This window comes from Pleurodeles waltl, chromosome 2_2 (genome assembly GCF_031143425.1).
Source record: "Pleurodeles waltl isolate 20211129_DDA chromosome 2_2, aPleWal1.hap1.20221129, whole genome shotgun sequence".
In the NCBI taxonomy this organism is placed as follows: domain Eukaryota; kingdom Metazoa; phylum Chordata; class Amphibia; order Caudata; family Salamandridae; genus Pleurodeles; species Pleurodeles waltl.
The window spans coordinates 1,138,431,685-1,138,450,228 of record NC_090439.1 but is presented as its reverse complement, the minus strand read 5'-3'; the positions used below and the strand labels follow the sequence as shown (position 1 = coordinate 1,138,450,228).

General features: G+C 47.4%; 1 protein-coding gene across 1 annotated transcript in view; it reads left to right on the top strand.

Moving 5' to 3' along the window:
• The window catches only part of MROH1 (maestro heat like repeat family member 1), a 1,237,492-nt gene that overhangs the window by 1,097,100 nt on the left and 121,848 nt on the right, over window positions 1–18,544 (top strand). Inside the window, exons 37-38 of the mRNA XM_069221041.1 lie at window positions 3,310–3,456; window positions 17,539–17,727. Of these exons, the coding sequence (XP_069077142.1) occupies window positions 3,310–3,456; window positions 17,539–17,727 (336 nt within the window). The remainder of the gene's footprint in view (window positions 1–3,309; window positions 3,457–17,538; window positions 17,728–18,544) is intronic.

Here is an 18,544-nt window from a genome sequence, read left to right as displayed (position 1 = left end):
GAGGCAGCCCCCAGAGGAGACCCACTGGATGAGGAACCAGGAGTCACAGAGGAGCCCACACAGCACAACTGGAGAAGGGTCCCACGCTGCAGTAGCAGCACGCAGAGGGCTGTGTATTGCAGGAAAAAGTGCTGTGGGCTGAGGCTACATGGAGCCTGAAGATCCCTTGGAGGAGATGCTAACAAGCCTTGGTAGCTTCAAGAGGTGCTGTGCACGGGGGTACTGCTGTGTGGAAGGCAAAATCTTACCTACACCAAAGTTAGATAGCTGGTAGAGAGGACCAAGAGGACTATTCTGGACCACCACCGGTGATGCAGGATCCACGCAGCTCAAGATGAGACAAGATCCACGCAGCCAGTTGGTGCCTGCAGATGCAGGAGAGTGACTGTTTCACTCTTAGGGAGATTCCTTCTTCCTTCTCATGCAGACTGAAGGCTTGCCTCCCTCGGAGGATGCACAGCCGGGGAAATGTTGCAGATGCTGGAAGGAGCAGTGGAAACAATGTTGCAAGCAGAGTCTTCGTCGTGGATGCAGATTGTCAGTTCCTGGAGGGTAGAGTCACAGTCCCAGTGGCTAGAAGTTGAAGTAAATGTTGCCGAAGAGTCCTGCTGGAATCTTGCAAGCCGAATCTGAGGACCCACCCAAGAGAGAAACCCTAAATAGCCCTGAAAGGGCGTTTGGTCACCTAGCCAGGTGTCCACCTATCAGGAGGGGGCTCTGATGTCACCTGCCTGACCTGGCCACTCAGATGCTCCCAGAGGTTCCTGCCAACCTTGAATTCAAGAAGGCAGAACCTAGCCACCCTCTGGAGGAGCTCTGGGCGCTACCCCTGGGGTAGTGATGGACAGGGGAGTGGTCACTCCCCTTTCCATTGTCCAGTTTCACGACAGAGCAGAGACTGGAGGTCTCTGAACCGGTGTAGACTGGTTTATGCATGGAGGGCACCAAATGTGCCCTTCAAAGCGTACCAGTGGCTTGGGGAGGCTACCCCTCCCAAGCCATGTAAGACCTATTTCCAAAGGGGGAGGGAGTTTCCCCCATCTCCAAAAGGAAATCCTTTGTTCTGCCTTCCTGGGCTTGAGCTGTTCAAGCAGCAGGAGGGCAGAAACCTGTCTGAGGGGTGGCAGCAGCTTGGGCTGCTGGAAAACCCCAGAAGGCTGGTAGTAGCAATGCTTGGGATCCTCGAAGGAGCCCCCTGAGTGCATGTAATCATACTTCCAAGACTGCCAACAGTATTGAGGTATGTTTCTGACATGTTTGATACCAAACATGCCTAGGTTTGGAGTTACCATTATGTAGCTGGACATTGGTAGTGACCTTTGTCCAGTACACGCATAAAATGGCGTCCCTGCACTCAGAGTCCAGGAAAATGGAACTGGAGTTTGTGGGGGTACCTCTGCTAGTGCAGGTGTGTCCTCACACACAGGTACTTGCACCCAGCCCTCTGGAAGGCCTGCAATAGGGCTGACTTGCAGGGACCTGGTGCAGTGACCTGTAGTGAAAGGGTGCATGCACCCTTTCACACAAGCTGCAATGGCAGGCCTGCAGTAGACTTTGCATGGGCTCCCTATGAGTGGCATAATGCATGCTGCAGCCCATGGGGATCCCCTGGTGCTCCGATTCCCTGGGTACCATGTTCTAAGGACTTACATGGGTCCACCAGTATGCCAAATGTGGGGTGAAAATGGTACAAATAACCAAGTTGGAAGGGAGAGAGCATAATCACTGGGGTCCTGATTAGCAGGATCTCAGTGAACACAAACACACTGACAACAGGCAGGAAATGGGGGTAACCATGCCACGAAAGAGGGTACTTTCCTACAGGCACAGGGTGGGCTTCTTTTCTGGAGGGCCTGTGTACCACGCTGACACCATTGGCCTACTTCAACACAGTCTGGGAAGCTCCGGTGCTGTACTTATCCTTGGGGTCAATACACCCCCTAGATTACCACCTCCTGTGGGGAGTGGGCATCACCCTGTCCAGAGGTCAGAAATTCCACTGCACGCAAGATGGTAGATTTTCATAAGTTGTGTCCACTTCAGGCTGGCCACCTTAAGGGTGTTCCCAGTCTGGAAGTGTGACTCGCCTCCTGCATAGCTAGTTTTCCCACCTGTCCAGGTGACAGATGGGACTTGGGGTAGGGGGTTGGTATCTTCCTCTAAGGAAGGCCAGATCTGCATGCCAAAGGTGGTGGGCTTCTTTGAAGCTCCTGCCTTGGAATGAGGGTCATCCTGTGGGAAGGAGTGGGTGACCCCCCAGTCCGGACAGGCTTTTGTTTCTGACCTCTTGAGAGCAGACGCTCTCCCCCTAGGCGATCATATTCTCATCTTTTGATGGCAGGCTGGCCAGAACCAGTCAGTGAGCTCACCAGCAGTTGGTGTTTTTTTCAGGGGACATCTCTAAGGTGTCCTCTGGGTGCATGTATTAATAAATCCATCACTGGAATCAGTGAGGATTTATTAATAGGGGATGTTGGCTTATCTGAACCTAGGCATGTCTGATATCAATCAAGTAGCTGTGGAACTCAGATTGACCATTGTCCAGCACATGTATTTAACATGGTTTTCCTATACACTTATGTCTAAGAATCGACAAAGACATTGTAGGGGAAAATGTGCTAATGCTTATTTGCCCTCACTTGTAATATAGTGCACCCTGCTGTAGGGCTGAAGACCTGTTGTAGGGGTGACTTACAGATATTACAAGCAATGTTTTAGAGGATATGGCACACAGTTGTGTGCCATGTCGTTTTTTTCATTCTGCAAGCACCTTGTCAAGCAGCCTGCGGTGGCATTCTGCACTGGAATTACAGCTATATATTGTCTCTACCAGGTACTTTGTTACCAAAGGTAAGTAACTTGTGCTTTAGTGATAAAGGCAGGAGTCCAGAGGTCCTTTTTTAGTGCAGCCTGGTGGCAGGACGACAGAATCCTGACACTGAGCATTTTATGCATACTTTTTGTGTGCGACATTGACTGACTTTCCATAATATGTTGTTATTTTAGCTGTAACAACATCCTTATTATGTGACAATTATATAATGTTGATTTTAAACCAAGGTTATCGGAAGGCTATACGTCATACCTTGGAGAGTTAGATGATTTTGAATATTAGTTCTGGATATACAAGAACGCTGACTGTCTTATCAATTGGCCCCTGATAATGTTTAGAATATCAGCGTAAAACTCTATTTTTCAGGTATGTTTCATTTAACAGATGAAAAATATAACACACACTTGCATATCAAAATTCAGTTTATCACTTGTTTTTCGTCTATTACTCACTCTATGGGGTATTTTGTTTTTCAGCTTCTTAACAGTAATGTGGTAAATGATCTGCATCTCTTTGAATCAATAATGGACAACCTGACTGGAAAGCAGAAAGATAGCTGTGTGACTGTACGAATGCTGGCAATAAGAGGGCTTGGAAATATCGCTTCCGGATCACCAAGTCAGGTAAGAGAACTAACGTGGAAAACTCTCATGCTAATGCATGCTTGTTACAAGATTTTGTTGTAGCATTCAGAGAGCCTCCATCAATACTAATTAACCCAACAGCTTGAACTGCAATGTCTGCATCACCGAAAGTCTTCATATGCAACATCAATTACGTTTTTGTGTGCAACGGATAGCATAAAATGTAAGCTCTGTAAATTATTCTAGTACTCATTCATTAGAGGTATTTGTATGGTGAAGACCTTGTCAGTGGGGACATTAGAGCTGTTCATGTAGCAAAGTTAGAGATAGGAGACTTGTGGCGCCTGGTAAGAGAGGACCTTGAAATGCCGTTTCTGACAAAACCTTCTACCTGCAGTGTCCTCACATGTTGAATATCCTCACACACCAAACTGGATCCCAAAACTTTCCTATACATCTCTTGCACCTTTAGGAGCACTAACTCCATCTCGATACAGAAAGTGATACCACAGTAACGTCCTTTAAGACATAAAGCCCCTCCGCACCAATGTCACATCAGTTTGTTTTTTTGCTCCATTTGAGACTGTTCCAGACCTGCTACTCTACGTATTTGTCACTTCAGTGATTTTTCTCAAAGATTGTCTAAAATAAAAATAATTGCTGTTCCTGGGGAAATGTCACCTCCCAAGAAGTCAAGGTTTAAGCTGCGTCACTACTGTAGTTGGCAAATATCCATCTCGGACCCTCATGAGATCTGTCTTTGCTGCTTAGGGTCAACGTCCTGCAAGCGGTGTAGCCTCTTGCACCCCACCACCATTAAAGAGTGCAAGTCCAAACATTTTATGCCACTCGGCTCACTGTAATTCAAGTTCCAGATCGAGGTCTCCCTTCTCATCCCTCGCCTTGCTCTAAGTCTTCCAGGTAAGAATAAGGGAAATTTAAGAAGAAAAGGAAGCACAGGAGAGATTCTTCTAGATATCGGTTAGGTTCTAAAGCTAAGTTGCCTCACTCTGCTCCACTTTCAGTAAACCGTCCTTGGAGCCAGAATTAGTTGGTATCACTCCACCCAAATGACTGTCTGCTATTCTGCCTGTTGCACTGTAAGCAGCACCAATTCCAGGGCTGTTGCCAGCGCCTGGTTCCAGCATCATTCATTGTCCCTCTCTTGCTTATCTGGAGATTTCTGCGCAAGGGCCTGATTCAGCTCTTTTCCTCCACTCAGTGTTGAAGATGTTTTGGTGTGTGTGTGTCCACGATGATATACCTTAAGGCCCCATCAGACCTTTTTGTGCTGATTTAGTAATCCCGACAGTGGGTCCTCCCTCAGCGTATGTGTTCCCCCCGATACTCTGTCCGCATTTATTTCCGATGCAGACACCCTTGCAGTAAACGCTTTACTGGTGCCACCAATCCCACAATATCTGATAGAGACATCTAGGCGCAGATTCCTTACTTTCTAATCTTCCCCAGGCGCGAGCCTGGATTTCCCCTAGCACACCTGCTCATTGTGCGACTCTGTATCGACTTCGGCCACCGGATAGGACGTCAGCAGAGTCCATATAACACGAAACCAACATCACTTCATTCTTTTCCATGCTTGCAAAGAGGATCTGGTAACGGTTGGTTTGGCCGTTTTTGCGGCCTACTGTGATGTTTTCGTCAACAGAACAGTGTGCCTTTTACTGTCCATGTTTTCAGGTTTTAAGCCCTGTGGACGACAAATGTCAGCTACAGACCCCCACGTTGATTGTCTGTGGTGCCTGGATGAGCACCACAACACTGAAGAGTGCGGCTCATATCGGTGTCTGGCCAAAGTCTCTGCAAGAGTGCCATATGAAACTGTTAGCAGCCCAGATGTCTGAGTCCTCTTAGCCTTCACGTCGATCACGGTCTGTAGGAAAGTGCCTCTTTTGACATGGTCATCCCCTTGCTTTTTGTCTGGTTTCTGGTGTAATTTCGATGGAAAGTGCACTGGGTTCCTGCTAACCCGGGCCCCTGTGCCATTACTCTTTTACCCAAAACAATACAGTCATTTTTCCCAACTGGCGAAACCTTTAGCATCCACTGTAAGTCCCTAGTAAATGGTACCCCCGGTACCTAGGGCTTGGGAAAGTAAATAGCGTCCCTAAGGGCTGCAGCACAAATTGTGACCCCCTAAGGGACCCCTCACCAAGCACATGACGGGCTGCCAAAAATAATACTTTTGTTTATATATGCTTTAAACCCAAGAACTTTGTAATCATGTAAGTAGTTTTTCAAGCATAAATACTTTTCAGAGGCTGCAAGTAAACCTGAGTGTGCTCGGACTCTAGACAGGTGGGTAACTTGACTGGCACCGTTGGTTGGCTTCATCTCAGATTTTGGACGTCGGGTCTTAGCTCTTCCAGGGGCTGCAGAGTCCTTTCTTGAAACTTTGTTGCAGAGCAGTTCCGCTTCTCACTGGCGTCCAAGTCTTTGTAGAAGGCAGACAGTCATCCTGGGTTTTTTGGAGGCTCAGTTGCAGGACGAGTCATCTTTTTGGGCAGAGTCCGTTGAGGTCAACATGCAGGCTGGTGGGGCTGGTACCGAGTCAGCTGATTCTTCTTTTCCTCATCTGCAGGTGCGACTCCTCGGTGTCCTTGTCTTCATAGATAGCCAGGCTTGGAGTTCTAAGGTTCAGGGGTGCCACATACATCCTCAATTTAGAGCTGTTACAGGGAGTACCAGGCGATACCACCTTTAGGGTGACAACACCCTTCTTATGTTGAGTTTTGCTGGGAAGTGGGCATAACCCTAACCCTAGTGGCCTAATTCCTTCCAAACAAGAGGGAGGATTTTAAAAAGTAGTGTCCACTTCAGCTTGTCCTCCTTAGGAGTGGAACTCGCATGCAGTGGGCACATCTCCTAATCTGACTAATTTTCTTCCCAGTGCTGCAGCCAAAAGTTGGGTCAGAACGGGGGGATATCTGTGTTGCATTACAAAAGCAGTTAGGCCTTTGAAGCTCCCCCCTCTGCCATGTCCGTCCTGGCTGAGAGAGGTAACACCCGCGCCCAATGCAGGCTTTTGTCTCTGGCCCTCAAATGGATTGGCTCTCACCATGTATGGGAGGCCAGAAACATCTTTAAGGTGGCTGAACTGGTCAGGACCAGTCAGTCAACACATTAGTAGCTGGTAGATTTTTCAGGGGCACCTCTGAGGTGCCCTCTGGCTGCAGGTATTTGAATCCAACACTGGCATCAGTGTGGGCTCATCAATATGAGGTGTTTGATACCAAACACCCCTCTATTCAGAGAAGCCATCATGTAGCCGGGAAACTCTTAATGACGAGTATATAGCTCATGCATTTAAAATGGTTTCACCTGTTCACTTACTAAGTCTCAGAGTTGACAGAGACATAGAGGGTGCAGATATGCCCTCACACGTAATATAATGCACCCTGTCTTAAGGCTGTAAGGCTTTCTAGAGGGATGACTTAAATTTATTGCATGCAGGTTTAGGGGACATGGCACACAGGCTGTGTGCCATGTTGTGTTTTTACTTTGATCTGTACCAAGACACACAGCCTGCAATGGCAGCTGGTCATGAGCTTGGTGAGGGGTCATTTGGGCGGCACAATTTGTGGTGCAGCCCTTAGGGTCCCTCTTTAGTACCTCAGGCCCCAGGTACCAGGGTTACCATTTACTAGGACTTACATTGGGTTATAAAGGTTTTGCCAATCGTCAGAAACGACTGAGCAGTTTTGGAGAAAGAGATCTGGCATTGGTGACCTTGTTAGCAGGGATCCAATTAACTTGCAGGCTGAGGGTGATCTTGTCAAAAGAGGCACGTTTCCACACTGTAGGAAAGTAGCCTCTTTCTAGCATGGTTACCCCCACTTTTGGCCTGTTTGTGAGTGTGTGTCAGTGTGATTTTACTGTTTCACTGTGATCCTGCTAGCCAGGACCCCAGTGCTCATAGATAAAAACCTATTTGTCAGTGTGTTTTGCCTGTCTTACTGGGATCCTGCTAACCAGGACCCCAGTGCTCATAGATAAAAATCTATTTGTCAGTGTGTTTTGCCTGTCTTACTGGGATCCTGCTAACCAGAACCTCAGTGCTTATGCTCTCTCTGCTTTTAAATTTGTCACTGTAGGCCAGTGACTTCATTTACCCATTTCAGTTGGCACTCTGGACACCCCCTTATAAGTCCCTAGTATATGGTACCTAGGGCATTGGGGTTCCAGGAGATCCATATGGGCTGCAGAATTTCTTTTGCCACCCATAGGGAGCTCAGACAAACCCTTACACAGGATTGCCATTGCAGCATGCGTGAAATAGTGCACACACTATTTCACAGCCATTTTCACTGCACTTATATAACTTATAAGTCACCTATATGTCTAATCTTCACTTGCTAAAGGTTAGGTGCAACGTTGCTAAGTGTGAGGGCACCCTTGCTCTAGCAAAGGTGCCCCCACATAGTTCAGGGCCATTTCCCCGGACTTTGTGAGTGCGGGTACACCATTACACGCGTGCACTACATATAGGTCAATACCTATATGTAGCTTCACAATGGTAATGCCGAATATGGCCATGTAACATGTCTAAGATCATGGAATTGCCCCTCCCCCACCCCCCCAATTCCAAATCTGGTATTGGGGAGCCAATTCCATGCATCCTGGGGGCTCCACTATGGACCCCCAGTACTAACAAACTAGCTACAGCTGCTGCCACCTCATAGGCAGGGTTCTGCCCTCCTGGCGTCTGGGCAGCCCAGTCCCAGGAAGGCAGAACAAAGCATTACCTCTGAGAGCAGGGTGTTACACCCTCTCCCTCTGGTGTTACAGGCTGGGGAAGGGTAACCTCCCCCAGCCTCTGAAAAAAGCTTTGAAAGGCACAGATGGTGCCCTCCTTGCATAAACCAGTCTACACCGGTTCAGGGACCCCTTCTCACCTGCTCTGGTGGGAAACTGGACAAAGGAAAGGAGAGTGACCACTCCCCTGTCCATCACCACCCCAGGGGTGGTGCCCAGAGCTCCTCCAGTGTGTCCCAGACTTCAGCCATCTTGCTTTGCAAGGTGTGGGGGCACTCTGGAGGGCTCTGAGTGGCCAGTGCCAGCAGGTGACGTTAGAGACCCCTCCTGATAGGTCCATACCTGATAAGGTAGCCAATCCTCCTCTCAGGGCTATTTAGGGTCTCTCCCGTGGTTCTCCTCAGATTCTGCTTGCAAATTTCCTTCAGAAATCCTTTGAAACAACTTCAGACTCTTCTGACTTCGGATCAACTGCAGCCTGCTCCAAGAAATACTGTAACTGCAACAAAGTGTCTACAAGAGACACTTTTCTTCAGCAACCTCAGCTCCAACTAAGCAACTGCAACCTTGTCCACAGTGTACATGCTCTGGGGACTCCCTGTCTTCATCCTGCACCAATAGGACCGACGAAATCTCCCGTGGAGTGACGGAGTCACTCCCCTGCTCCAAGCAGGCACCTTCCAAGATGACAACCGCTACCCTGGGACTCCTCTCACAACGAGTGTGCTCCTAAGGACCACTCCCTGGTGAAGGTTCTCCACTTTCCTGGGTATCCACAGCTGGGGGCATTATCGAACATTCCTTGTGCCAACTGGTTTCCTCGGGGTCCTCTAGGAAGAGTCCCGAAGAATTCCAACAGTGACAGTCCTGTGTTAGCCTAAGGGGACACCAAGCTAGATAACACCTCAGCACAAAGGCACCTGGGGTGTTTCTATTATTTACCTTGGGTAATCTCGTACCCACCAGCCCCTGGAACCCAAAAACACTTACCTTGGTTGGACACCGCCATACTTATGAGACTTTCTTAGTATATGGTCGGCCCCCTTGGCCCCCCCCAACCCCCCCCCCCCCCCCCCAAATAGGGTACCATGTATTTCTATGCTTTTACGGTTTGTTTCTAAGTATATTTTCTGTCTGTAGATCATTCTAAGTGGAGATATACCAATGTTAGGGTAGTACTAGTGTTATAATAAAGAATACTTTTTTTTACAATACCTGGTGTAGTCCTTTCTGATGTGAATTGTAGGAAAGTCACTCTTTTTGGCATGGTTACTCCCACTTTTTGCCTGCTATCAGTATGCTTAGACTATTTTCTCTGGGATCCTGCTAACCTGGACCCCAGTACACTACCACTGAATAGAGCATTAGTTCTATCTTCTTTTGCCACTGGACTCTCTGCACAGTGTACTCCATTTTAGTGCACTATATGGAGAGGCAGCTTCTTACAAGGAGTTACTTTGCGCTTTTGCTTTTGTGTTCAAGACTTGCTTCTTTTGTAAAGGGGTTTACCCTCTTCAGAGGGTCTTTCTCCTCTATGAAGATTATTTATGTGTTGTGCATTAGGTGTTAATGCCTCATCTAGGTGCAACTGTTTTCATCGTAAACTGACTTCACTTGTTGTGGGTTGGGTTCACAGTTTAATAAGTGTTGTCATAAGACGAAATTTTCATAATTGGAAGGATTCCTTTTAGTTAAAAATCTTGTACATTTTCTGTTTTTCCATCATTTACAACTTCTCTAGTTCATCTGCTGGTGAGTCTTATTCATTATAAGTGTCCTATATTCACCTTGATGCCAGCGACTCTACCAAGGTCCACTTAAAAAAAATATATATATACATATAACGAATGTGACAGTTATTGGATGAAAGATCCCAGTGAGGGTGAACTTATATACAGTACATGTTAATTGAAAATCTTGCTGAAAGTTAATAAAGTTAGTGACAATTAGTGAAAGATCCCACTGTGGGTTAATTGTCATGTCAACTGAAAATTTCATTGAGAGATTAAAATGTTGGTGATAAGAAGGGTATATGATTAGTCAATAAATGGGGCATATAAGGTTTTTTTAATGTTTTTTTTTAATTTTTATTTATTTTTATTGTAATATGATTAACTACAAGATCCAGAATGCACTTTGGTTTGGATGTGGTATATATTGCACACATTGAAGATAGAGTGACAGTTGTGAACAAGACCTATGTTTATGAATTAGTAAACCGCATTATTATGCTACGGAGTGTGTCCCATTCGTTTATTAATTATGTTTGGAGTTGGTCCAGCCTCCTGGGAGCACCGGCTTAATCTGCGCGCCACTTGAGTGGACCGTTTTGCTGTTAAAAAATAAAAATAAAATGTGTGTGTATGTATATGTATATATATGTATATATATATATATATATATAATGTTGTGGGAAACTGACACTTTGTTGCAGTACCACATTCACCCACCCCACCCCCCCAAAACCACTTTTTGCCTGGTTTCTGAATGCAACTTGGACTGGAGTGCACTGGAATCGCCTGAAATTGCATTGGCACAATTGGATACACCATTAACTACCACTATAAGCACCTAGAAGTTGCGTACCTATGTACCCAGGGCATGGGGTGCTAGGGGTAGGCCCATGAGGGCAGCAGCACTGATTGTGCCACCTTCTTGAGCCATGTATCCAGATGCACCCAGCACTGCCATTGCAGTCTGATTGTTCTGGTGCAAACCTAAAAGCACAAATTTGATATAGTACACTGCCTATGTGCCTGTCGTACATACGCTGTATTTGCTATGGGTAAGACACCCCTCTGGCAGGCCTTACAGCCTTAAGGAAGGGTGCTCCATATTATATGTGAGGGCATAACTGCATGAGCAATATGCCCCCGCTGTGGCCTTGCCAAACCTGGTACATAGTGAGTGAACAGAGCAGCCATTTGAATACATGTGCTGGACAGTGGTAAACATGAGTTTCCCAGCTACATGGTGGCCGCTCTGAACTCTGGGTTGTTTAGTATCAGACAGCTCAGAATGATGTATCCAAACTGGTGCCAGTCTTGGATTTATCCCTAAATGTACCCAGGGGCCTCCTAGAGGTGCCCCCTACGAAAGCTAACTATCCTGGCATGGTCGCTGACTGGTCCTATCCAGCTGCCGCCTCCAGACAGCCAATATACAAACCTTGGGGGAGATCCCTGCCTCTCCGGTTTGTAAGACAATGCCCTTCCTGGGTGGAGGAGCTAACACCCCCTCCATCAGGAATGTGCACTGTCCTGGAGTTGAGCTTCAAAGGGCCTACTGCCCTTGAAACTCGACTTCAAGCCTGCTGCTAGCAGCAGCTGGCATCCCCCTTTGCAAACCCCCAGTTTTGGTGGCAGCAAAGGCGGGGCACACCTAACAAAGGGTAGGAGGAGTGGCTTTACCCGGCATGCATCACCCCCAAGGTGTTGCCTGCGAGGTGGACTTTTTTTCATTTTCCTCCATCTTGAATGGAGAGAAAGTAGCCATTTAGGTTTAGGGCAATGACCCTTCCCACAGGAAGTGGTCACTGTAGTGGGTGTAGCCACCCAAAGGTAAGTGTCCCATTGGACACTACCAGGTTCCCCCTAAAACACCCACTAAATTCAGTATTTAGTAGGCATCCTTAGACCCGAGATTCATATTTGAAAAGAAGAAGAGAAGACAGCACCAAGAAGAACCAAAGCCTGAGAACTGTGGACCTGCTGCACAAGAATAGGCGCCAAACTCTGCCTGCTGCACCTGGGACATGACAATCGCCTCTGCAGAGGAGCATAATTATGCACCATAGGAATCAATAGGCAGTCACTTTTAAAAATGCATTAAAAATCATACAGTTGGGTTACCAGTCTCTTCTTTTGCAGGATCTCGAAGCAGTCATTGGGCACGCTGTGCCAGCTGGAGAGCCTCAGGCGGCTCCTGGTTCCGGCGGGATTAGAGCTTGAAAGTCTCTTGGCACAGGGCCCCTTGGACGGGCCACCTGGAAAAGGAGCTGGTTTGCAGATTTAAAGTTGGTGCCTTGGGGTCCTCTTGGGCTGTCAAGGTCACAAGGGGTTAGGAACCCGTGGCTCACAGAACAACGGTGGCACTCTGGTGGAAGGTCCGGGGTGTTCCTGTAGTCCCTCAACTAGGGCTTCCTCCTGGTCCATTTGCCTCTCTGAGAGAGCTAGTTTTCTTGTAGTTCGACGTGCACTGGCCAGTACCTGGAGTATTGACACAACTCGGTCACTGGAGGGCGCAATGTCACCAAAGATGGCACAATTATAGGTCCTGTCTGGGCTGTCGGTGTGTCGTCCGGTTTGGCTGCGACTTCGGCTGCAGAGATATCAGCCGTTCAGTGAAGTGACCCTCACTGCTTTGTTGGTTCTTGCTCCTTTCTTGAGTGGTGCCTCCACTCAGGAGGGATATCTCGGGCTGTTTACGAAGCCTGGAGGTCCTCGGGGTGTTTTGAGGTTAGTCCACTGGTCAGTTCCTCCGCAGCGGCGATTGTCAGTACACAAATGCAGCAGGCAGGGTCTTGGCTCCTCTTCTGATACAGCAGCTCCTCAGTTCTCTTGCTGTGGTCTTCTTTGAAGCTGTGTTCTTCTTTGTCCTTTTGAATCTGATTTCTTGGTCTAGGGATGCCCATTAAATACTGAATTTAGTGGGCGTTTTAGGGGAAAACTGGTAGTGTCCAATGGGAGACTTACCTATGGGTGGCTTCACCCACTTTAGTGACCACTTCCTGTGGGAAGGGTAACTTCCCTAAACCTGATTGGCTATTTTCCTCTACTCCAAGATGGAGGAAACTGAAAAGAGGTTCCACCTCGCAGGCAACACATTAGGGGTAGTGCATGCTAGGTGAGGCCACTCCCCCTACCCTTTGTTAGATGTTCCGCCTTTGCTGCCGCAAAAAGTGAGATTTGCAAACGGGGAGGCCAGCTGCTGCTAGCAGCAGGCTTGGGGGTCGAGTTTCAAGAGCAGTAGCCGTTTGAAGTTCACTGCCAGGGCAGTGCACATTCCTGAGGGAGAGGCATCCACCCAGGAAGGGCTTTGTCTGCAACCCAGAGAGAAGAATCTCTCACCACAAGGTTGTAGATTGGCTGTCTGGAGGTGGCAGACTGGTTCGAACCAGTTAGCAACAATGCCAGGGTAGTTAGCTTTTGCAGGGGACACCACTAAGGTGATCCCTGGGTACATTTAGTAATAAATCCAATACTGGTACCAGTTTGGATTTATCATTCTATGTTGTCTGATACCAAACAACCCAGGGTTCAGAGTGACCATCATGTAGCTGTGAAACTTGTCTTGACCAGTGTCCAGCACATGTATTAAATAGCTGCTCTGTACACTTACAATGCCCAGGGTTTGGCAAGGACACAGTGGGGGCGTATTGCTCATGCAGCTATGCCCTAACCTACAGTATGGTGCACCCTGCCTTAGGGCTGGAAAGCCTGCCAGAGAGGTGACATACCCATATTGTGTGCAGTGTGTAGTTGGCAGGGATCACATGCAGTTCGCCATGTTGAGTTTACTTTTTTAGTTTGAATCAGGGCACTCGGCCTGCAATTGCAGACCTAGGTGTACAGGAATGTATGCCCTCAGGGGTCTACCCTTAGTACTCCATGCCCTGGGTACCTAAGTACCATTTGCTATGGACTTATAGTGGTAGCTAAAGGGATCGTCAATTGTGCCAGGGCATCACAACAGTTTTAGGGAAAGAGCTCTGGCCCAGGGAACCTGATTAGCAGGAGCCCTGGTCACTACAGTTTCTAGGCTATATCATACACCAGGCAAAATATGGGGGCTACCCATGTCAAAAAGAGGTCTTTCTTCACACCGGGGAGCCCTCACATTTAAAACCTTGCACCCTGCCCTTCTGCTAAAGGGCCTACCTTAGGGGTGACTGAGGGTCAGAATGCAGTGACCATGATATAAGGCAACTGTTATATCTGCGGTGCAAGGTGCATGCACCATTAAGACTGCAATGGTAGGCGTGCAGTCACAATGTGCATCGGCCCTCATGGGAGGCACAATACCTGCTGCAGCCCATGGGGGACCCCTGGTGTACCAGTGCCCTGGGTACCTAAGTACCATTTACTTGGATGCACCAGTATGCCAATTGTGGGGTGTAAAAGTTACCTTACAACTACATTTTGGGGAAATAGCACTGACACTGGGGTCCTAGTTAGCAGAATCCCAGTGTACTACAGTCTAAACACACTGACACCAGGCAAAAAGTGGGGATAACTATGTCAGAAAGGTGCTACTTTCCTACAGATGTCACCTCCTGCGCTGGCAACAACGATTGGAACCGATCAAAGCCACCCGATGGCACACCGGGGTACTAGTCACGCAAACTTTTCTGGATCCAGTCTGACGCCTGGGGGATTCCACAACTAAGGAATCTACACCTAGATACTGTCTCTATCAGATAATGCGTTACCAACGGTAATTAGCTTCTTCTTTAGGGGCATTAAGGTAGTAGCCAATGGAATTCTTCCCCCTGGGATGACTACAACCCCTATATGACCACTTCCTGTGGGGAATGGTTATAATCCTGACCCAGAATTCTCGAATTTCACCAAACCCAAGGTAGTGAACCCTTTCCTTTGCTCTCCATTTTGGGTAACCCACCTTAGGGGTGTGCCCAAACTTTGAGTGACACGCCTTCTAACTATCTAATTTCCTGCCTGCTCTGATGCCAAATAGGCCTCAGAGCAGGGCTGGAGTTCCCCAGGTCTGGGAAGAAACCAGGGTTGCATTTCAAAGGCGGCAGGGGCTTTGAAACATCTGGCTGGTATTCGCTAAATCGCTAGCCATCCTGCTGGATGAGGTATGATCACATTCCTCCATAGCAGACATTGGTTCTGAACTCTGATAGCGCGGGCTCTAACCTGCAGGGGGACAGAAATTCATCTTTGGTGGCAAGCTGGTCGATACCAGTCAGCCAGCACACTAAGGCACTTGGAGGCTTTCAGAGGGCACCTCTAAGGTGCCTTCAGGGTGCAGGTCATAATAAATCTGATACTGGCATCAGTACACATTTATTGGGACGAGGATATCAAACACCTGTATTTTCAGTGAAGCCATCATGTAGCAGAGTAACTCGTAGTGACCAGTGCCCAGTACATGTCTTCAAAACGGCTTACTGAACCCTTGCAGTGTCTAGCAATGTGTAGGAAGCTGGCTCTGTAGATGGTGCACTAAGAAGTACACAGTGCAGAATCTCCATTGGGTCACCACATTGGTTTGCAGAGGCAAAAGTAGATAGTACTAACGTTCTATTTTGCGGTAGTGTGGGCAGACATGCTTATCAGAGGGTAGTGCTAAGCAGTTGTTGTACTCACAGTGGCAATAAATGAGACACTCACTCAAACAATATATCCAAGACCAACTTAGAACAATAGCACTTCTTTTTATATATTCTTTGAAACCAAGAACTTCATTATAAGGTAAGTACTTTTTTAAGCATGAATACTTCCCACTTGCAAAAGTGGCCAAAGCACAATTTTGGAGAACAAAGTCATCAAGCAGGTACGTTATGACTTACAAGACCAATCTCAGAGACTTAAGGTAAGTATTGGGCAAGGGTCAGGACCCCATTAACAGGTCACTCGAGGCTGCACCGGGGCAGCCGGGTGCAGAGGTGTAGTATGGCAGAGGGTGCTCAGTGTATTTCATTGCGGATTGGTCTCCTTGGAAAAAGGCTGGAGACTCTGGCTAGAAACCCACTCAGGAGAAACCAACAGGTAGCTAACAAACGTTGTGTGCTCGGGGTCATTGGTGCACCTTTGATGATTTTCTCCAAGGCCTACGGCTGCAGGGGTGTCCTTTGGGGTCGGGTTTCTGTGTCCGGAAGCAGTCGCGCTTGAGGGGTCCTGTGGTCTGATGCTGCAGGCGTAGTTGCAGAGTCTAGGAGTGGTGGGTGAAGCCACAGTGGACTTGAGCTGGGGGATGGTGTTTACACCATTAAGTTTGGGCCGTAGACGACTGGTGCAGTGGTTGCTTCAGGTGTCTGGTTTCTCTCACCATAGAGGCTGTGGGAGAAGGGGTCCTGCGTGCAGTGGCGTGCATAGGCGGCAGGCGACTTCGGGGAGTCCAGGAGAGGTGAAACCATGATGGACTTAGACTCCCGGGAGCTGGGGAACCTGGCTGGCACCTGTGGTTCACTTCACCTTCGGTCAGAGACAGCTGGTGCAGTGGTGACTTCAGATGTCCGGTCTTTGTGGTTTCGGAGGCTGCAGAGTCCTTTCTCCAAGAGTTTGTTGTTCAGCCGGTCCGCTGCTCTCCGGAGTCTTGAATATTTTTCAAAGGCAGGAAGTTGTTCTGGGTTTCTTGAGGCGCAGCTTCTGGATGAGCTATCTTTTAGTGCAGAGTCCGTCAAGGGTTGCAGACAGGCCAGCATGGTTGGTACCAGGTCAGCTGCTTCTTTTCTCCTTTTCTGTGGGTGCAACTCTTCTTTGTCCTTTGTCAGGATCGGAGTGCTTGGGTTCAGGGGTGCCACCTAAATACTCAATTTAGGGGCATGACAGGGAGTGCTAGGTAACAGCCAGTGGGTTGCCCACCCTTAGGGTAACTACACCCTCTCTATGACCACTTTCGTTGGGAAAGAGTACTGGCACTGGGGGACCTGGTTAGCAGACACCCAGTGCACTTTCAGTCAAAATTACATCAGATATCAGACAAAAACGTGAGGGGTAATCAAGTCAAAAAGGGGCACTTTCCTACCCAGTGGAGCTTGGCATCACATGCCGTAGGGCCATAGGGCTCTAAGGCCTACAGTATTGGTAACTTAATATATTACATGCAGTGGGTATGGGCATTGCATCCAGGGTGTGTGCAATGTTATGTTTTTGGAATGGTTTGCACCATGCATGCAGTCTGCATAGGCAGTCTGCATGTGTTTGAGTGTAGGTCCCTCAGGGTGGCATAATAATTGTTGTAGCCCTTAAAGACCCTCTTTAGTACCCATGCATTGGGTAACGGGTACCATTTACCAGGGACTTACGAGGGTGCTAAGGTCCTTGCTAATTGGATTACAATTGTCATTTACATCATTTTTAGGGAAAGAGTACTGGCACAGGGACCTGGTTAGCAGGGACCCAGTGCACCACCAATCAACAACAACATCAGTATCAACAAGTAAAAGGTGCGTTTGACCATGTTAAATAGGGCACTTTCCCACAGCACTAAAATGACCATGCTATTTACTTTGTTTCCTAATTTCAACTGCGAGTGAAGTTTTTATGTCAAGTGGTTCCTCCTGATGAGACAGGCATTCACCATACAAGAATAGATTTCAACAAAAAGTATATTTTTAAATATTTATCAACAAACCTTTCATTTTTATTTCTTCTGCAGGTATCAAAGCATGGGCCTCAACTCCTGACATCTCTGATTAATGCTATGGATGACAAGGATGACAGCAACAATATAGTCACTCTCGAGGCAAAGTCCAGCCTGTCCAAACTTTTGTACTTTGTGGATGAAAAGGACATCCGCTCTGTACTCATCCACATTGCCATCCGCATTCGACCCTTTTTTGACAATGTGAGTATGGACTAAAATATGGTTTTAAGTTTTTTGCTTGTCAGCATAATTATTTGGTATGATGTGTAGTTTTTACCGAAAGTTTTCATTAAAGTACAACTTTTGAAAACCAATGGAAAATTTAAAAAATCAGCATTATTTTTACAATTGAGAAATAAAGATGGGATGGTCCTTATATGCTTACAGCATCCGGTAACTTCTCTGCATTCTACAGTAGTCTTTCTACTCTTGATTTGTTTGCTTTTGTACGGGGATAGGAGAACCAGACCAACAGCAAGTTTTATGTCATCAGAATCTTTCTGATATCCATGAACAATTTAAATATCTCCGCACACATGATGAAAATCATACTGATTCGAGGCAACATGTTCTACTTTTTAAAGTAGTTCTAGTTAGACAATATTCTACACATTTGCTTGAAACATTACATCTGATAGAGACTTCTAGATGCAGATCCCTTACCTTAGAATTTCCAGGCGTCTGCTTAGAATCCGGAATTTTTGCTGAGCAACACCCCAGCACGTCGTCTGGTGGCTCCGTTCAGATCCGCATGGAATTGTCAGCCCTGTTGGAACTGACTGACACATCGTGGTCACCTATAAAGAGGCCACCCAAGTGTGCATATGTCAGTTCATTTCTTTCCGCTCCGGTTAGTGCAGATCTGGATAGAGCTACCCCTCTGTTTTTCTTTTTTTTTTTTTTTGACAGGCCTTTTTCGACCTTTTTGTCTGAGATTTTTTTGTTCGTACAGAGGATGTAATCCAGGAAGATGGGATTCATGCCTTGTGGCACCTGCCATAGTGCTAAGTCAGTGACG